Genomic DNA, 22,052 nt, shown 5'->3' with positions numbered 1-22,052 from the left:
CCCCTTCTGCAGTTCTCCCTCCTCCAGCTGTGTATACAGGAGTCCCCGCTTCTGCAGCTCTCCCTCCTCCAGCTGTGTATACAGAAGGAGTCCCCCCTTCTGCAGCTCTCCCTCCTCCAGCTGTGTATACAGAAGGAGAAAAACTGTGAGCATCTTGAAAGCAGCATTTAGCACCAAGTCCAGAGAGCCGGGCGCGGCATCTATGGAACGGGTCTTCCTTCGGGAACCCAGGCCTGCCTCTTGGGGCAGCGCAAGCTTTCTGCTCAGACTCGTTCTTTCTGTTTCCTTAGCTTTTCTTTGGGAGATAGCACAGGACTGCTGGAAGAGCAGGATCTTTGGACTCAGGCCTGACTTTGAACTTTGTGGCAAGGCTGTTTATTTCCCTAAGCTTTCAACAGTAGTGAGCTCTTTAGGTAGTAATACCTGTGTAGCATTGTGTTAGGACTGAAAGTTCCTCCAGCACTATTCACAGTGTCTGGAGCACAGTAGGAGCCTACTAAGTGTCAGCTTTCTCCTTTCTCTGAGATTTGTTGTGAAGGTGCTATCATTCAGTTAAACGGAATGCATGTGGAGCACCTGCTCTTCAAGGTGCTAGGTATGGAGCATGGTCCCTGCCCACAGGGAGCCTGTATTCTGTTGAAAGATCCAAGTACTTGTGCTACAGTGTGGTAAGGCAGAGGTGGAGAAAGTGCTCTGTGCTGGTGATTGAGGAGGTGCAGCAGCCTGGGCTTGGCAGGATCACAGAGACTGCCAAGGTGATGTGAGTCGTCCACAGAAACCCAATAACCAAGGAAGAATTTGTCAGTGGTAAGAGGGGAGGGTGAAGAAGTGGGGGAAGTATTTGTAAAGCCATGTTATGAAGTGTGAAATATATACGTTTATTAGTAAGATTATCCATGCATCCATTTAACAGACATTGATCCATAGTTAATGTATTAATCATCTTCAAATGTAATTCGACTTAGTAAGCATTTATTGAATACTTGCTTTGTGCCAAGTCCTGTGTTGCATATAGACACACACTTGTGAAAATTAACAAAGCCCAAAATTAATTCTTTCAAAATTTTAATAAAGTTGATAATTCCCTAGCAGGTGTATCAACAAAAGAGAGAAAACAAATTATTAGCATCTGGAATGAAAGTGGAACATGTATATCCTACAGACATGAAAAGGTTAATAAGAGAACATGGGCCAGGCGTGGGGGCTCACAGTGTAATCCCAGAACTTTGGGAGGCTAAGGCAGGTGGATCACTTGAGCTCAGGAGTTCAAGACCAGCCTGACCAATGTGGTGAAACCCTGTCTGTACTAAAAATGCAAAAATTAACAGGGCATGGTGGCATGCACCTGTAATCCCAGCTACTCAGGAGGCTGAGGTAGGAGAATTGCTTGAACCAGGGAAGCGGAGGTTGCAGTGAGCTGAGATTGTGCCTCTACACTCTAGCCTGGGCAACAGAGCAGGAGAGACTTCTTCTCAAAAAAAAAAAGAACATTATGAAGAGTTGCATTTCAATACATTTGACAACTTGGATGAAAGGGACAAATTTTGTATTCTAACATTTTGGAGATTTCCCTGGATGAAAAATTACTTTTAATGAAATTAATTTTTTTCCTTTAATGTTTAGTATTTTTTGTGTCTTCTCTGAGATCTCTTTTCCTATCCCAAGACTGCAAAGATATTCCATGTCTTCTTCTAGACGTTCTAGGTGTTATATGTTCAGATGTATAACCCACCTCAAAATAATGTGTGGTCAAGGCCGACATTGATTTGTCTCTACACATGTATCCACCAGTGTTTGTACAAGAGGTAAATTTTATCATTGAATTGCCTTAGCTATGGTAAGAAATCAATTACCTGTGTCAGTGTGGGTTTATTTTTGGAATCTTTATTTTCATCCATTGATTTACTAGTCCTTGCCAGTGCAGTAGGCCAAGAAAGAAAATGTAAAAGGCATGGATTTTAGAAATGAAGAAGCAGTAAAACTGTCTTTATCTGCAGACATGATTTCATACAAGGGAGAAAACCACTCAGGAATTTGGGCAAAAAAGACTGACAGGTCAATTATAAGATAGAGAAATGATATGAACGTGTAATTCATGAAAAAGGCATGAAAATGCACTAAGCATATGGAAGGATATTCGACTTTTTTAATAATTGGAGAAATGTAAAATGAAACTACACTGAGAGTCTTCATCTGTCAGACTGTCAAAAAGCCAAAAGTGGAACAATATACCTTATTTTCAAGGCTTGAGAAAAGAAGTGCTCTCTCAAGCATGGCTGTTAACATGTGAAGTGGCTCAACTTTCAATTGAACATTAGGGTCATATCTATTAAAATGACAGAATTTGCTTTTGACCCAGAAATGGAAAATATACCTTTCAGAAATACCTTCATATATCGAAAGTGACGTGTATATGGTTATATTATAACATTGTTCATAGTAAGAAAATATTGAAAACAACCAAAAATCCAGTGTATAGGGACTGTTTCAATAAGCAATAGCACATCTGCGCCATGGAATGCCACACGTATACAAATAACCTGCAAAGAACGTTCTACAAAGGATGCTCTCTCTACTAAGTAAAAATCTTCAGAATATACTGAGTGAAAGCTAACAATCCGGTGCACAAAGATGGACGGCATGTGTAATTTATTTATTTATTACAAGGTGGTGCTGGGCGGAGGAAGCTGGTGTGGAGGAAAGAGATTTCTATTTGTATTTTCTTGTATCTGTGTAAATAAATCTATGTAAATAAATATGGATGCATTAAAGAAAACTAATAAAAGTGGTTACAGGAGATGGGAGGGGACAGTGGTCTGGACGTGGTGACGGGTGGGAGCAAGCCATCTCAGCACCAACCATTTTATATCACTTCGATTTTATACGATGGAATACACTTCCCATCAACAAAGTGTATGACTCCAGGTACGATGGTACTCCAGCGGTGCAGAAGCAGAGTGCCCATGTGGCATGTATTAGAGAGTGGCAGACGCTGCAAAGGCTTCTGATAGAAGCTGAAATTCGGCTGGAGCATATGTACAGGTAGGCTGTGGTGGCCCTCTGTGCTGCTGTGGTCTATGGCGTGGGGCTCATCACCCAGGCAGTTAGGCAGGAGGTCCCCGGTTCAGTCTGGCCCTCGACTCTCTGACCTGATGCTCTCCTTAGTACCCAAAACCAGACTTACAACTTGGTCTTCTAACCGTCCCCAGACGTACCCTCTCCTCTGCACCCTGCATCCTGACTCTTCTCCGCCACCACGGGACTCCTGGGCCTCTTGGCTGGAAGCTGTGTTGGTGGCTGCTGCTGTTCAAACCCATCCCTGCACTGCTATGGGGGGCTCACTTAATTTATAGTTACTTGGCATCATTAACACTGAAGAAAGACTTTGGCAGAAAGTGCTAATTAACTGGAAAGTAATGCTATGGCTTTCGTTTGTGAGTTTCATTGACCTTAAGTCAACCGTTGCGCTGGTCTCTTGGTGAATGAGCCCCAGCCTTTGGTCTTGAATGTGTGACTTATTAAGTGGACCACATCACAGCTATTAATTTTGTCATATTATAGAAACAGAGCAGAAGGAAATCTGTGGTGACAGGTTCAATTGGGGTCTTTAACTATTAGAGATCTACTTCATATACATTTAAATTGGCTGGCATACATATAAGGATGATTGTTTTTCTCTGACAATAGTCATAGTTATATTAGAAGTTGTGAAACATCAGGAAAATGAAGAATAACTGTTCATATAAGATCTGGTCAAAACCTCAGGCAACATCTGGCATGACACTCAGGTTTTAAGGTGAGGAGATTGAGAACTAGAAAAGTGATGTGACTTCTCCCAGGTCACGTGAACTTTTAATTGTGGTGAATAATAACCTCACTGCTGCTGCTTCTGCTGCAGAACCTGGGACTCTTAAATCTCCATCTGAAGCCTTTGGCAGGGCCTCACATTCACCTTTAGACACGGGCAGTCCCACATCAATGTGGCCCACGTTGTGACTTGGGAGTCTTTAATAATGTTTACGAGTGATTGTATGCCTATTAATGGTCAGGATCAATTTCTCAAATCAACTTTACTGAGAGTAATTTGCATTCGATAAAATGCAGCCTCATGAACCATATAATTTGATGAATTGTGACAAATATATACTCCATGTAACCACCACCACCATCAAGATATAGAATATTTTTATCACCCTCCAAAGTTTCTCTGACCCCTTTGCAGCTAACCCTCTCCTGCTCCTAACTCCAGGCAACTACTGATTTTCTTCTTGCCACCAAAGGTTGACCTTTTCTGGTATCTCAAATACATACAAGCAGCGGTATGCACTCTTGTGTGGCTGGCTGCTTTCTTTCAGAATAAGGTGTTTTGGATTCTTCCATGTTGTGTATGTATCAGTAGTTTGCTCCATTCTTTTGCTGAGTAGTATTTAATTTTATGAATTTACTACAGTTTGTTTATTCAGTCACCTACCTCTTGTTGGACATGGAGGTTTGGTATTTCCAGTTTGGTATTATTATGAATAAAGTCTCCATGGACATTTACATGCATGTCTTTGTGTGGATATGTGTTTTTATTTTTTCTTGGTAGGATTTGCTTGGCTGAGTAATATGTTAATTGCAGGTTTAAGCTTAGGAGGATTTACCTAGCTATTTTTCAAAAGGATTTTACTATTTTATAGTAAGCACCACCAGCAATTTCTGAGAGTTCCAGTAGATTCCTTAGGATGTTTCTGGTACATGATCACGTTGTCGGCAAACAAAGTTTTATGTCTTTCTTTCCAACAAAGATACCCTTTGTTTCTTCACTTCTTGAACTTGATAGGATCTTGAGTACAGTGTTTATGAAAATCATTACAGCTACTTCCTTGTCTTATTCTGGATTTTAGGTGCAAAACATTCCGCTGCTTATCATTAAGCATGGTTTTGACTGTAGGTTATTCATGAGTGCATTTCATAGAATGAGGACATTCCTTTCTATGCCTAGTTTGCTGAGAGTTTTTAAAAAGTTACAAATGGGTTTTGAATTTTGTCAACTATTATTTCTGGAGCTAATGATCATTCAGCTTTTCTTTTTGTTGCCTGTCAATATTCTATTAATATGTGAATGACATTGATTTTTGAAGATTAAACCAACCTTACATTATGGATGGCCCTGATGTATTACTCATTTTATATTTTACTGAACTTGATTCATTAGTACTTCAAAAATAATTTTTACATTTAAATTCATGAGGGATATAGGCCTCATGAATAGTTTTCTTGGAAGTTTCTCTCTGATTTTCATATTTGAGTAACATTGGTCCTCCTAAAAAGATTGGGAAAGTTTTCTCCTTTTTTCTGATTGCTAGAAATATTTATATAAAACTGATATTTCTAATTTAAATATGTTAGAATTCAGCTGTGAGACCATCTGAGCTTGGGGTTTCTTTTGGGAGTATCTTCTTGTTTGCTTGTTTGTTTCCTGAGACAGAGTCTTGCTCTGTAATCCAGACTGGAGTAAAGTGGCATGATCTTGGCTCACTGAAACCTCCACCTCCTGGGTTCAAATGATTCTAATGCCTCAGCCTTCTAAGTAGCCGTGATTACAGGCCTGTGCCACAAAGCCCAATAATTTTTGTACTTTTAGTAGAGGCGGGCTTTCGCCAGGTTGGCCAGGCTGTCTCAAGCTCCTGGGCTCCAGTGATCTGCCTCTGCCCAGCCTCCCCAAGTGCTGGGATTACAGGCATGAGCCAGGATGCCTGGCCATCTTTTGGAAGTATATTCTTGATTATGAATGCAATGTCTTCAGTTGGCATGAGGCTCTTCAGATTTTCTGTTTCTCCTTGATTCATTTTGGTAATATGTGTCCATTTTATCTAAGTTGTTGAATCTATTGGCACAGAATTGTTGACACTTTTCCCTAATTGTCCTTTTAATGTCTGTAGGATCTGTACCAATCATCATTTTCATTCTTGATGTTGGTAATTTGTTGTTCTCTTTTTCCTTGATCAACTTAACTTAGAGGATTGTCACATTAATTAATATTTTCAAGAAGTAGGTCTTAATATAATTGTTTTTCTCTATTCTTTATCCATTTTCAATTTGATGATTATCTAATCCTGTCTTCCTTGCTGGTTTGTTGTTCCTTCTTTTCCAACTCCTGCCTACCCAGCATGTGTAGTCCTTTCTCCTCCTGTATCTCATATATCCTAATACACTTATCCATGACACAACATGTCACAATTTACTCAGAGGCCTCTGGGCTTGTTCCTTTTATGAGACTCGAGGGCCCCCAGGGCAGTACTGTGCCTTTTTCTTCTTAGGTGTCATAGTCCCTGGCACATACTAGACATCTGTCCAGAGTGAGTGAATAAATGATTAGATGGGTGAATGAATGCTATTCTGAACAGTTTGCCTCAATGGCAAGAGAGTGGGCTGTGCAGGTGCATTGCTCTTTGCTCACTTCCTGCCTGTGCTGCTTCCTGGGTGTGCCCTGAGCCTCATTGGTGAAAGCAGCACTTCCCTTGTGGGGGTCTCATGACCATTGCATTTGGGTGCATAGGTCACTTAGTGCAGCACTTGGCACAGAGTAGGTGCTCCCTAATACAAGGTACTCACTGACAGTCCTTTCATATTAACTAGAATAGTAAATGGTGTGCCTAGAAAATAAACATTTTTGTTGTGCTTGTTACTGATTTCTGCAGTAGTCTTCTGTCAAAGTAAAGATTGAAAAATGCTCTCAGAAGGGAACATCTTATGAAGTCTCTTCAGTTGAGGAAAAGGGCTTAGACATCCTGTGTCTTTTGACTTCCCATCTTCCCTTATGTTCTAATTAAAATATTCTAATTTTAAATGACTGAGGAGGCCTTTTTTGTTGTTATTTCTGGTTTTTGTTTTTATCTCAAAGAGGAAAGGCAGTGACATTGAACTTCAACAAACCTTTTGATATGGTTAGACTTTGCGTCCCCACCCAAATCTCATCTTGAATTGTAATCCCTGAGGGAGGGACCTCGTGGGAGGTGATTGGATCATGGGGGCAGTGTCCCCCATGCTGTTCTCATGACAGCGAGTGAGTTCTCACAAGATCTGATGGCTTTATACGTGTTTGACAGTTCTTCACATACTTGCTCACTCTCTCCTGCCGCCATGTAAGACCTGTTTCTTCCCGTTCTGCCATGATTCTGTGTTTCCTGAGGCCTCCCCAGCTGTGCAGAACTGTGAGTCAATTAAACCTCTTTTCTTTATAAATTACCCAGTCTCAGGCAGTTCTTCATAGCAGTGTGAGAATGAACTAATATACCATTTCTGTGCTTGATTTTTAAAAATTAGATATTTCCTCTCATAATTATCTTTTGTTTTCCTTTTTTTTTTTTTTTTGGTTTTCTACAGAATACAGAAATAGTGAATTCCCAGAAAATAGAAACACAGACTGTTCCTTCTTGGGGATGTGGTACTTGACAATGATCTGTCTCTGTGTACTTTTTGTTCATTCCCCAGGTGATTTCTTCTACATCACTCCCTGTAGGTGGCTTTTAAATTTACCTTAAAAAACAAACAAACAAAAAAGCCAGGGTGACATTTGTTGGTACTTCACAGATTTTGGCTTTTCAAGGCCATTACTGAGAGTTTGTTTATTTCCATGACTACTATGCCTGCAATTTGAGGAATATGCTGTATATATGTTAGGGGGTTGGTCGGCTTCATTTATTTATTAGTTAATTTATTCATACATTGACTCACTCAGCATTTATTGAGCTTGCTGAGATCAGGGACCACATCTTCATCTTGTACTAAGTGCAGAACTGGCACTCAGAAGATACCCAGGAAGTGTTTGAAAGATGAACGAAAAAATAGATCAAACAGATGAAAGTCAGTGAACTCAGAAAGTCTTGATAGAATTATTGAGTGTACGTGTGTCGAGTCTCACCTTCTGCTGATGACAAGGGCAATTTAAGAGGTCTAAGACACGTTCACAAGAAATCAGCAACCCTTTGGAGTTGACAGAGTGGTGCTTGGGAATAAGGGGAATGAAAAAGGATTTGGGATTTTGGTGAGGCCAAAATATGATCCTTTCAGTTAAAAAAATATGTATTTTATTGAGCCATTTGTAAGTAAGGAGAAGGCATGGCTTTATTTGGGCTGTCAAGGAGAAGTAATATTTACATAGGTGGAGAGAATCAGTGAAGGCGTTTCTCTGGCAGTACAAATATTGAAGAGAACCTGTCAATACGTAGCCATGAAAGACACCTTGAGGAGTGGTGAGAGGAATTTGGAATAGTGGACTTTTAAAATAAGACTGAAGGACTCAAATATAAATTTCTCCAAAGAAGATACATAAATGGACCACAAACACATACATAAATGGACCATAAGTGCATAAAAAGATGCTCAACATTACTCGTCACTAGGGAAATGCAAATCAAAACCACAATGAACTACCCCTTCATGCCCCTTAGGATGGCCATTATCACAAAAAGAGAAAATAGCAGTGTTTGGTGAGGATGTGGGAGAACAGGAACCCTGTGCACCACTGGTGGGAATGTAAAATGGTGCAGCCACTGTGCAAAACAATATGGTGGCTCCTCAAAGACTTACACAGAGCATAACCATACGATTCAGAAATTCCACTTCTGGGCATGTATCCCAAAGAACTGAAAGCAGGGTCTTGGTATCGTCCAACCATAGCAGCACTGTTCACAAGAGCCAAGGGGTAGGAGCACCTCAAGTGCTCATTGACAGATTGAATGGATGAGTAAGACGCAGTGCATACATATAATGGAATATTACTCAGCCTTAAAAAAGAGGAAATTCTGACCCATGATTCAACACAGATGAATCTTGACAACATGATGCTAAGTGAAATACGCCAGTCACACAAGGACAAGTACTATAGGATTCCACTCATGTGAGGTGTCTAGAGTGGTCAAGTTCAAGAAGACATAAAGCAGCATGGTGGGTGTCAGGGCCTAGGGAAGGGAGACTGGGAGTCTATGTTGAATGGGTTCAGAGGGTCAGTTTGGGAAGATAAAAAATTTCTGGAGATGGAGATGGATGACGGAGATGGTTGATTAACAAAGTTAATATGCATAATACCACTGAACCGTGCGCTTACAATTTTAAAATGGTAACTTTTATGTTATGCATACTTTGCCACATTACAAGAATAAAAAACAAAACCTAGAAGAAATGGGAATGAAACCCATTTCCTCCAATTCTAAGCCATGCTGCATCATGGTGTCAGATGGGTAGGTTTGGAGGGAAGAAAGGAGTTGATTTAATGAGTGACTTCTTGTTCTGTCACTGTATTTGCTCATCAAATCTGCAGGAATTTAGTGAGATACGTATTAATTATTGTCCCTATTTAACGGTAGAGAAGCTTTTATTTTTTTTTTTTTTTTTTTTTTTTTTTTGCATTTTGTTTATGGTTTTGGTGTCATATCCGTGAAACCTTTGCCTAACCCAAGATCATGAAGATTTGCTCCTATGTTTTCCTCTGGGTTTTATTTGCAAATCTTTGGTAAGTACTTTGAGCTTTGCCAGCCGCATGTGGTTTCTGTTGCATATTCGTCTCTGGTTTTGTTTTGTTTTACAAGCTGTAAAAAATGTAAAAACTGTTCTTAGCTCTCAGGCCACACAAAAACAAGCAGTGGCCAGATTGGGCCCCTGGGCTGGATCTGCTGTGCCTGCTGCTTCAAGATGCTCCTGGGGAAGGCGAGGTCCTTTAGTCCGAGGGAAACCGGGTTGGATTTTTTGTTGCTATGGTTACTGTGGGTACCCCCCAGGCTCCACATTCCTCTGGTGTTGCCCTGTACTTGTGGCTGCAGAGAAGCTATAATGTTCCCCTTCCATTCGCAGCCCTCCTGCGTGCAGTGCCACTCCCATGGCTGGCATCTTCCCATACGTCTGTTCCTTACCTCTCACTGGGCCCCAGCAGGAGCACATGGGCACTCCCTGCTGTGCAGCACCCCGCCCCTCCTGGAGGGCCTCGTTGCCTTGTGAACTCATCTTTTGGATGGGTTCAGGGAAACATCCTGACTGTGGGGTTTGTCAGCTTTTACTCACTGTCAGCCCAAGTGACTCGACCTTCCGGATGGAAGCACTCCACTCCACCTGTCACCTCATCTTATGTTGAAATGATGCTCATAGAAATGTGTTTTTCTCTCTAAAATGCCGTATTTAGGCTGGGCGCTGTGGCTGATGCCTGTAATCCTAGCACTTTGGGAGGCCAAGGCAGGTGGATCACCTGAGGTCAGGAGTTCAACCAGCCTGGCCAACATAGTGAAACCTCATCTCTACTAAAATACAAAAATTAGCCCAGCGTAGTGGTGGGCGCCTGTAATCCCAGCTACTCGGCAGGCTGAGGCAGGAGAATTGCTTGAACCCGGGAGGCGGAGGTTGCAGTGAGCCGAGTTCATGCCACTGCACTATAGCCTGGGTGACAAAGCGAGACTCCGTCTCTAAAAACAAAACAAAACAAAAACAAAAAATGCCGTATTTAACCACGGAGAAGCTGTGGAAGCCCTTTCCATTGGCACGCACAGACTTGAGAATTTTGTAGACTCTGGGTCATCACGGGAAAGATGGCGCCCACTGGGGGTTGTGAGTCGGCCAGTGCTGATGACGTGGCTAGAAGATGGCGCCCGCCGGGGGTGTGCGTCAGCCAGTGCTGATGACGTGGCAAGATGGGATTATCTTTAGACTTTTCCTAAGTGAAGCCACCTGCCTCCTGGTGGATTAAACTAGGGAGTACTAACGTGTGTGTTTTGTTTTGTTTTGTTTTTTTAACATCTTTTTAGACCCTGGAAGCTGTCCTGAATTTCAAATACTCTGGAGGCCCAGGCCACACTGAAGGATATTACAGGAATCTCTCCCTGGGGCTGCATGTAGAAGTTGAACCGTCTGTGTTTTTCACCCGAGTCAGTACCCTCCCAGCATCCAGGTAAATGCCTTCCTGCTGCGCAGTGGTGGTGTTCTAGCGCCTCAACAGCGCTGCGTCTGGAATGCTGACCTCAGCGTGTTTTTGTCCTGCCTCCCGTCAGATCCGGGCCCATGGCCCGAGTGGCTTAGCCTCTCTGGGCTGTAGGTTTTTCATTAGGAAGCCAGGTGTTACCTGAGAACTGCCTCTTGGGTGGCCGTGAGTGAATGGGCTTTATACGTCATAGTGTGCCATGATGATAATGCTGATGGTTGCAGGGTTCGTGTGTGTGTGTGTGTGTGTGTGTGTGTGTGTGTGTGTGTGTGTGTGTGTGTGTGTGTGTGTGTTTCTCACTGTGCACACACATTTCCCACTCAGCCGAGCCTGGCTCAATTCTGGCTTGCTTCTCCTGTTAGCGGGGGGGCTCAGTGGAGAACACACGTCTCAGGGACCCCAGAACAAGTCCAGCATCTCTTTGGCGTCACTCCTGGCATCCCTGTAATATGGGTACTTTGTGGAGCTCCCAGCCATCTGGGCGTCAGGTCATTTCTGCCCAGAAGGCCCTCCTCATACAGAGGCTTTCTCTCCTGCCTGCTTTCCAGACCTAGTCTTCCTTCAGGGAGAAAGAAATTGGACAGTTTGTACACTTGAAACCCAGAAGTGGCAAGAGATACTAAGGATATTATTTTCTGAGGTAGGAGAATGACAGTTTCTCATCCAAAACTTTGCCCTCTGGCGAAGTTGGAGTCATGGAGTCTGGAAGCTGGGGTGGAGCTCCTGCCAGCCGGAGACCCTCTGTGACTCCCATTCCTACCGCAGTGCCTGGAGCATTTGGGGAAGCAGGTGCTCTTCATATCCGAGCTCTTCCCGGTGTTCCTGTCCAGCTGGGCCTTGCCTATCAGAGTAGGGAGGGCCAGGTGGGTATTATTTAAATGCTTACCTGTCCATCCTCGGATGGGGTGCTGGGGGCATCCCATGCAGCCCCTGCTTCTCCAGTGGGCCCTGTCTGCAGCAGCGTGAGATAGAGGTATGTCATTGTCCATGTTAATGTTGACATAAAATCCCTTTAAAATGATACAGCTGTAAATGAATGTGGTTTTAGTTTATAGGAAAGACTTTTTCTTCCCGGCCATTGGAGAATACCTTCAGCGAGAATTAATAGTTTAGTTGGGCCTTTTAGCGTCACATTTCATCATCTATCACTTTTTCAATCCTCAGAGTAAGAGCCTTTGATGCCAAGACTCGCCTCTGTTTTGAATTTGTATAAAGCATTAACGCACTTGCCCCTGGGGAAGCTTGGCCAGGACTGCTGCTGAGGGTAGAGTATTTCAGGCCCTTTCTGAGCATTAAATTCGCTTCATCATGAGCCTGGTGTGTGTTTTTCATCTCTTCATCTCCTGCTGCCATTGCCCATATAAATAATTTTTGGAAGCGGCACAGGTTGTCACTGAGTTCGTCTTTTTTTCCCCCTGTTGATATCTGGCTTTCACGTCATGGCCCCTACAGCTCTAAATGACAATTGAAGATGAGAAAAATGCTCCCGTGTGGTTTGCTGCACACAGAGGTTTGGAAGCGTGGGTGGTCAGCTGAAGCGCTGTGTAGATCCTGCCCCCCAGCCTGTGGCCCCTGCTCCCTTTCTTTTGGTTTCCGTGGTTCTTTGCCCTACTCTTGAGATTGAGATTTGATGTCACTAATTCTCCTTTTCTGTTATTCCTAAGCCTAAGTGGTCCCCAAGCCCTGTGGATTGGACCTCTGAGATGTCCCTGCAATCCACTGCATGCTTTGTCACTGTAGAGAGAGTTGCCCAGCCGGCCTCTCTGCTGACAGACTTGCTCTGTGTCATCCTTTCAGTACACACGTGCCCATGCCACTGCCCTGGTGCATACTTTCCCAATGCTGATGAGATTAAGTCCAGAGTCCCTCCTATGACATCCATGATGCTTAAAGATATGGCCCAGATCTTCCCCTTCAGTCCCTTTGCCCCAATCCCACACTTCATGTACAGTGCACTTCTTGCCATCGCTGGGATATGTGTAGGTGGTTTATACCAGTGAGCTTTTTCTAACACGGTTCTCTCTTAAATGAAAATTCTTTATTTAACCTTTTGGAAAATACCTGTTTGACCTTGATGACCCATGGTACCATGTTTGTAAAATTCTTCTGAGTGTGACTAGGCAGAGTGGCTTGGCCTTTCTGTGGGTCCCTTGATGTTACTTGTACTTCTAGTAATGCACTTTCCAAAGTTTCAGGTGCTATGTAAAGAGATCACTGGTTTAAGAGACAAATGGAGCACAATTCCTGCTTTTCACTAGCCTGACATAGCTCATCAGTCAGAAATAAAAGCAAATGGAAACCAGAAACTATATAAAGAAGTGATGAACCCAATAAGCAGTAAATAAGTGAGTAAATAGAAAATATTTGTTTCCTTCGCTTAAAAAATTTCTTTACAAGACTAATTGACTACTTAAAGAAGAAATAAGAACATTTAATTCTGTAGTGTACAGCACATATACAAATAAAATACGTAATAAAATAGTGAAACAACGGATGGGAAAATAGAAGTTCTTGTGTTATATGCAAATTGTTAGAATATTATTTGAAGTTAGGATGTGATAAGCTAAAGATACACATAAACTCTGGAGCAACCCACTTAAGGAATGGATGGTAAGCCAGAAGAGATAAAATGGAACATTTAAAAATACTTAATCCAGAAAAACGGGAAGAGGCATCAAGAAAGGAGGAGAAAAGAACAAGGAACATATAGTCAAATAGGAAACAGAAGGCAATGTGGTAGACTCAACTCTACAGCATCCAGAGTTACACTAAATGTAAATAGATTTAATATCACCTTTAAAAATGGAGGTTGTCAAACTCCATAAGTTAGATGCTAACTACCTTTTTATAAGAAATTGACATTAACTATGCATAATTTAAGAACAAAAAGATGAAGGAAAAGACTTTTGTAAACACAAATAATTAGACCAGTATGTCTACCAAAAGTTTGAAAAATAAGCCAGTTGTTTTGCTGTGCACCTGTAGTTTTAGCTACTTGGGAGGTAAGGCAGGAAGATCACTTGAGCCCAGGAGTGATTTGATTTGGGTATCTTCATATAAATTAGATTTCCAAGAGAAAAAGAGGACAATTTTTAATGACAGTAGAATCAAATCATCAAACGTACATAATGATCAAATGAAACCGTATTTACAAATATAGCGTCAAAAGAAAACGGACATACTGAAGGGAGAAATTGACAACCCCACCGTTATACCTAAAAATTTCGACATTTATCTCTCAGTGTTTGATAAAATAAGTAGATAAAAATTTTAGTAAAAAATATAGAAAACTTGGACAATTCTTTTAATCAGTGGACAATTCTTTCAATTAGCTCCACCTATTCTGTGTGTGTGTATTTTTTTTGGGCGGGGGCATATAGAATCTCACTCCATTGCCCAGGTGAGAGTGCACTGGCACCAGTATAGCTTACCGTGACCTCAAACTCCTGGGCTCAAGTGATCTTCCTGCCTCACCTCCCAAGGAGCTAAAACTACAGGTGCACAGAACCACAGCTGGCTTATTTTTTAAACTTTTAGTAGAGATACTGGTCTCAAACTCCTGGCCTCAAACAATCCTCCTGCTTCAGCCACCCAAAGTGCCTAGTTGATATTTATAAAATGGTAAATGTTTATATTAGAAAAGGTAAATAGTTGAAAATCAGATTTTCAATATAGATTCTTTTTAAGATAAAGAAGAACAAAATGTACCTAGAGTAAGCAGAAGAAAAAATTAAGAGAGGATATCAGTGATACAGAGTATGAATGAATAAATTCATAAAGTCGGTGAAACCAATAGTTGGTCCTCTGAAAAGATTAATGAAAAAACAAATAACTTGTAACCAGGGTAGTCAGAAAAAAATGCGGAAATACAAGTAACCAATATTGAGAATGAAAAAGGTGGCATTACTACTAATTCCATGGACATTGAAAGGATAATGACATAATATGAAAAATCATAAAACATACAAAACATTGAAAAAAATTAGCTGGGTATGATGGGACATCCCTAGAGTCTTAGATATTCAGGAAGCTGAGGCAGGAAGATCCCTTAAGTGAGCTATAATTGTGCCACTGCAGTTTAGCCTGGGTGGCAGAGAAAGAACCTGTCTCAAAAAAAAAAAAAAAAAAAAAAGATGGCCAGGCACAGTGGCTCACACCTATAATCCTAACACTTTAGGAGGCCAAGGCGGGCAGATGACCTGAGGTCAGGAGTTTCAGACCAGCCTGGCCAACACAGCGAAACCCTGTCTCTAGTAAACATACAAAAATTAACCAGGGTTGTGGCGCATGCCTGTAATCCCAGCCACTCAGAAGGCTAAAGGAAGAGAATCGCTTGAATCCAGGAGGCAGAGATTGCAGTGAGCCAAGATTGTGCTGCTGCACTCCAGCCTGAGTGACAGAGCAAGACTTTGCCTCAAAAAAAAAAAAAAAAAGACAGAAATTACTAAAATTGACACAAGAAGAAACAGAAAACATAGTCACACATCAGTTAAAGATTTTGAATTCTTAATTACAAACTTCCAACAAAGCAAACTTTAGGCCCAGTTGGCTCCATTGTGAAATTATAAAGCTTTTTATAGAAAGAAGTAGTATCACCTTTACAAAAACTTTTTCAGAAAATAAGCAAGGAGGAAATACTTCTCAACTTCCATCATGATCCTAGCATCACCTTGATGCCAAACCCAGACAGAGACATTATGAGACATAATAAATATTGTAGACCAATAACCTCATGTGAAATATGAAAAGAAAAAATCAAATCAACTTCAGTGATATATGAAAGAGACAAAACAGCATGAACAATTCAGGTTTTACTCAGAAATATGAGGTTGTTTTACCATTGAAAAATCAGTCATTAGAATTTATCATGTTAGGAAAATAAGGGAGAAAAATAACGTGATTATATCAGTTGGTAGAGAAACATCATTTGACAAAAGTCAGCATTTAATTATGACAGAAATGCTCAGTACACTAGGATTAGAAGAGAATTTCCTCAGCCTGACAAAGTCTATCTACAAAAAAATCCCCCATAGTTGATAATATACTTAGAGGTGAAAGTCTGATCACTTTTTCTCTAAGAATAGGAATAAGGCACATTTCCACTGTATGCATTATTTTTCTGGCAGTCCTAATCAGAGCAATAAGGGGTGAAAATAAATAAGGGCATTAAAATAGGAAATGAAGAAGTACAATTATTATTATTCACGTCTGTCGTTGTATAGTACATATGATTATGTGCATAAATATCCTAAGAGAAATCTGCCACACTGAAGAAATTATTAGATACAGTAAGTCAGTTTAGCAGGGTGACACTCAGTATTTAAAAATAACTGTTCTACAGATCTTATCCCTACCTAGAAAATGACAAAACATGATACAGAGAAGTTAAAGACTTAAATAATTAGAGAGGTGGCCAGGCACCATGGCTCACACCTGTAATCCCAGCACTCTGGGAGGCCGAGGCAGGCAGATCACAAGGTCAGGAGTTCAAGACCAGCCTGGCCAATATGGGGAAACTCCCGTCTCTACTAAAAATACAGAAATTAGCTGGGCATGATGGTAGATGCCTGTAGTTGTAGCGACTTGGGAGACCAAGGCAGAAGAATCGCTTGAATCCGGAAGGTGGAGGTTGCAGTGAGTGGAGATTGCACCACTGCACTCCAGCCTAGGTGACAGAGCGAGACTCCATCTCTTATTATTATTATTAGAGAGGTATACCATGCTTAGTGGTTGAATGAATTAGTTTTTCTTAAGGTAGTGGTTTCCCCCAAACTGATTATAAGTTTAATGCAATTCCAATCAAAATCCTGGCAGGATTTTTTTAGTGTAATTATGAAATTATTTTGAAATGGAACACACCTAGAATAGACAAATAACTTGACAAAAATGAGCAAAGCTGGAGGGCTCACACTGTATGATTTTAAGACAACGTAAAGCTATGGTAATCAAGAGAGTATGTTGTTCGTGTAAAGACAAAGAGATCAATGGACCTTAGTAGTCCAGAAATAGATCCAGTTATATCTCATCAGTTGATTTTTAACAAAATGCAAAACTAATTTCACTGGGAAAGAAAAGTCTTTTTAACAAACTATGCAGGGACAACTGGATGTCTCTGTGGGGGAATAAAAACAAACCTTCCCCCATACATCACATCATGCCCAAGAAGTCCTTGGAGATGAATTTTAGGCCTAAGTGTAAAAACTCTAACTGCAAGCCTTCTCACAGAAAATGTGGCAGAGTATCTTCGTGATTTGAAGGCAAAGATTTCTTAGATGGGGCCAGAAACTACTAACCATAAAACTAAGAGCTGATAGGACGAATTTTATCAAAATTAAAAACTTCAGCTCATTAAAAGGCAGATTACATTCCAAGATGAAAAAAATTGTATATGAAATAGTAGGTGCGATATGGGTTTTATAAACTTAAGGAAAAAAATTTTAAAGTATTTGACCCAACTATGTTTTGTCTTTTAAGTTTCGATTTCCACCTAGATTCCATGAGAATATGGACTTTAAAATATTCAACATTAATAAGATTAAGTTCTTTTAAAATTAATATTTGGGATAAATAATAATGAACAGTTTGTTGCAGTATAAAGAGCACTGGGTTGGGGATCCAGAGACAGAGTTTGAGATCGGCTCTATAACCCATGAGTTACACGACCCAAGCGGCTCATTTTATCTCATTGGTGGCTGTCTGACTCTCATCTGTAAAATGAAGGGGTCGAACTGGATTATTACTAAGGTCCTTTCCAGTTCTCTCAGTCCAGGATCTTAGTTGTTATAATCGATAGAGTTGTTATGTACCAACACTGGCCAAGAAAATCAGCCAAGGGCTATGAGCTGAAGGTTGAGGAAGCAGCTGGCTAAAGAAAATTTTGAAAATAATTTCAAAAAGAAATGTTATGCAACTAAAAAAAAAATTGTAAATTTATTGATGAAGTTGTACAATTCTAAAAAGATGAAAAATAGGCAGAAGATTTGAACAGATTTTTCTCAAATGACCTGTAATCTCTGAAAAGTGATCAACATTATTAATCATTAGAGAAATGCAAACGAAAGCTGCAATTAGGTGCTGCTGTGTACCCACTAGAATGGCTACGGTTACCAAGCAGAACACTACGTGTTAGGAGGAATGTGAAAACAACTAGGATCCACGTGAACCGCTTCTGGGCGTGTAGAATGGTGCAGCCACTTCAGACATCAGTCAGGCACTTCCTCATGAATTAAACATACTCCTCCCCAGCGATGCAGCAGTTTTATTCCTAGATATTTTCTCAAGAGAAATAAAAGTCCATATCCACAAGAAGACTCTTACAGGTATTTTCATAACAGCTTTATTTCTAATAACTCCAAACTGGAAAGAACCTCTAATGCCCATCAACAGGTAAATGATTAAACAACGTGGGGTGCCTCCCGCACAGTGGAATTTTACTCCTCAGAAATAAAAACTGCTGGTACACTCAGTAGCATGAGGTCAGTGCAAAGTCATGATGCTGGTCAAAGGAATTGAGTCAGAAAAAACTCCATGGGTGACTCCACGTATACACCTTTCTAGAACAGGAGAACCTGTCTTATGATAAAAGAAATCTAAAGCCGGGCGCGGTGGCTCAAGCCTGTAATCCCAGCACTTTGGGAGGCCGAGGCGGGTGGATCACGAGGTCAAGAGATCGAGACCATCCTGGTCAACATGGTGAAACCCCGTCTCTACTAAAAATACAAAAATTAGCTGGGCATTGTGGCGCGTGCCTGTAATCCCAGCTACTCGGGAGGCTGAGGCAGGAGAATTGCCTGAACCCAGGAGGCGGAGGTTGCGGTGAGCCGAGATCGCGCCATTGCACTCCAGCCTGGGTAACAAGAGCGAAACTCCGTCTCAAAAAAAAAAAAAAAAAAAAAAAAAAGAAATCTAACCAGTGGTTGTCTCTGGGTTAATGTAATGTGGGGTAGGAATTAACTGGGAAGGGATTAGGGTTAGCAACTGTCTGGTTTCCTGAGATTTTCCAGATTTTAGCTCAAATTCCCTCACCCTGGGAAAGTCCTTAGTACAAACCAGGACAGTCGGTCACCCTAAAGGGAAGAGAATATCTTTCTGACTTGATGAAATGTTGCATATATTGATAGGGGTATGGGTTATAGGGTTGTAGACAAATGTAAAAATGAATCAGACTAGTATAGACTTCAGATTTGTGTATTTCATTGCATGTAAATTATAACCTTGATTTAACATTTTTTGATCATATATCAATGTATGTATGAAAAGAGATACGCATTGGAGGGAGCACCTAATTTTTACTGGAGGGATCTGGAAAGGCACCACAGAAAATGAAACACTGCTAATTCTTGAAGAAAGAAGGATTTCATCACCCACAGTGGGAGGGGCAGGAGAAGTGTTAGCATTGTGTTTCTGGTCCTTCCACTAGATTTTGGGCTCTGAGGAATGTGGAACCAGGTGGTTGACTTCTGTCTCCCGTGACCCAGCATCTTCCCCCGTGGTGGGCAGACTTGGGAATGACAGGATGTAAAATACCAGGACTGTATTCATTCAGGTGTCTTTTTGTATAAAAGGAATGACCCCTGTTCCTCTATATATTTACGTTTTACTTTTCATTGCTTTTGCCCAGGCTGGGGTGCAGTGGCATGATCTCAGCTCACAGCAACCTCTGCCTCCCAGGTTCAAGTGATTCTCCTGCGTCAGCCTCCCGAGTAGCTGGGACTACAGGCATGAACCACAATGTCCAGCTAATTTTTTTTTTTTTTTTTTGCATTTTTAGTAGAGACAGGTTTTACCGTGTTGCCCGGGCTGGTCTCTAACTCACGACCTCAAGTGATCTGCCTGCCTCGGCCTCGCAAAGTGCTAAATCTGTTTTTCTTAATAGGGACCTGTGTAAATTGCAAGGCCTGGAATACAATAGAATTAGTATGCATTTTCCACACTTGGCCTTTGCAGCTTATTGAAGTTACGTGCTGCCTGGTGTATTGTGAATTCATTACTTTTCACTTTGCTCACAGGTAAAGATTTTTCCTCTGGCATCACGCCATGTTAAGAGTTATATGCATCCCCAGAGGTGGGCCATTTCAACACATTTGCATCACGAACGAGGCCCAGAGAGCTTTCTGATTTGCTCAGGTTCACACAGCTTGCAGGTGACAGGGCTGTCATCTAGATGTCCTGGCTTCCAGGCCACGGCAGCGTGGACAGTGACTTGCATGTCAGTGCGAACCTGCGGAGAGATTCAGTGCAAATAGAAGTTTTAATTTTAATAAATAATTTTAGTGCAAATAGAAGCCAAGTATATGTCAAAAAACTACATTACTGGGGGCATAACTTGGATCATATATTGTATCCTGAAACCAGAATACAAATGGTTGTGAGTTATTTTCTCCTGGGGTGGTCTGTGTGTCTGCTCCTCTCATTGATAGTGATAATTTCTGCAGTTTTTCTTACTGGTATTTTTTAAAATGATGGTTTTCTACAAGAGAACGGGGAAGGAAGAGCAGTCCTATTTATTCACAGCCTGCTAGATTCCAGGGCGTGCCCTGGAGGTTGTGTGCGCATTCCATGCACACTCCTGAGAGCCCTCTGAGGTTGGCATTCCTAACTGGGGATGTCAAATACCTCACCTTGCCTTGTGCATTCATGAGTGGAACAGAGGCAGTCTGAACTGTGGCCTTGTTGGCACCCAGACCAAAGCTTGCTGCCACACATGCTCTGACCTGGGAGTCTGGTGTCCCGGGCTCTGGTGTCTGCTCTGCCCCTGACACCCTTCTTAGCAGCCCTATCTTTGGAGGAGTGTTTCTCTGTCGCAGCTTTGTCCCTGGCCTCCGTGGGGCAAGAGTGAGCCTCTCAGCTCTGCTCACCTCACCAGGGCAATAAGATAATCCATTTAAATAACAGAGGGGGCAGTTTTTTCTAAATGCCAAAGCACAATATAGAGGTTAGGTAGAATTCTCATTATTATTATTATTATTATAATTATTATTTTTACTGTTCTCCCTCCAGGGAGTACATAGGTCTCGGTTGACTTTTATTTAAAAGATCAATTACCTTCGAGATTTGCTTTTTACACAGAGCTGCCTGGTAATGTTGTTAGGGACGAGATGGAAATGGATGAGGCTGGGCCGTCCCTGTCTGAGTGCTGAGCCTCCCTCTCTCCTGAGGAGCAATTTCTTTATAGCCTGTTATAATAAACAGTCCAATCTTAGACATTTCTGCTCTGATCGATGTGGAAAATACACTTCTCTGAGCAGGGCGTGGGATGTAATTGTTATGACATTATTGATAGACACCCTGCCACTGAGACCTCAGTCACTTTCCCTATGGTCGGGGTGGGAGGCGGAGGGGGGGCGACGACAGCTCCCCTGCAGGGGACACAATGGAGTTTTATCATGGTAGATCCTTTTCCAGTTATGATGTTTATTTATTAGATTGGTTTTAAATTTAACGAGGATTTAGAATTGTAGTACGCACCAGGAGTGACAGCCAAATGCGCCCGTGTCTGATTTCCAGTGTTGATTCTCCTGCTCATTTGCAGTGTGATTTCGAACAAGTCATTCACATTTCTCTAAGCATCATTTTCCCTTTGTCTTGAAAAGGAGATAACATTGATTGTGCAGGGTTGTAAAACTGTGTGTTTAAAAACCGTGTACAAAGTGTCTGAAAAATTATAAACAGTGCCTGACACAAGGCAGATAATTGAAAATTGATGTTGTCACTTTCCTTGTGTGTGTGCTCATGCGGTTCTAGGGACAAAGGGATGAATCAGTCCTGTAAACACTAGCGGCTTTGCGGCAGCTGTCCCCAGCACTCCCACAGGACATTACTGACCTCAGTGGATCCTGAAGCCTTTGTCGGCCTTCCTTCCCACCTATGTTTAGCTCTCTGAAGGCAGCCACCCTAAGATCCATTGTCGTCTGGGCAGCACCAGGCGAAATAAGCAGTCAGTGGTCAACTGAATTGTTGAAGAAACTTGCAGTGTGACAACTAGGGTATGAACCACCTGTGGCAGGAGCTTTGAAGAAAGAACAACTAAATTTGCCTGGACCAGCCAGAAGATGAGACCAGCCAGGTTTCAGTGGCAGAGTGTCTATCAGTAAATTGAACGACC

The 22,052-nt window shown here is 41.6% G+C and overlaps 1 protein-coding gene across 4 annotated transcripts in view; it reads left to right on the top strand.

The window, feature by feature from the left end:
• Positions 1–22,052, top strand: part of TRAPPC9 (trafficking protein particle complex 9) — a 701,893-nt gene that overhangs the window by 425,203 nt on the left and 254,638 nt on the right. For all 4 annotated transcript variants that reach the window (XM_032246659.1, XM_032246663.1, XM_032246652.1 and 1 more), the window contains one exon: positions 10,776–10,918. In XM_032246659.1, the coding sequence (XP_032102550.1) occupies positions 10,776–10,918 (143 nt within the window). The remainder of the gene's footprint in view (positions 1–10,775; positions 10,919–22,052) is intronic.

This window comes from Sapajus apella, unplaced genomic scaffold (genome assembly GCF_009761245.1).
Source record: "Sapajus apella isolate SASKATOON/1434 unplaced genomic scaffold, GSC_monkey_1.0 scaffold3, whole genome shotgun sequence".
Lineage (NCBI taxonomy): Eukaryota > Metazoa > Chordata > Mammalia > Primates > Cebidae > Sapajus > Sapajus apella.
This window is presented reverse-complemented; position numbering and strand designations above follow the sequence as displayed.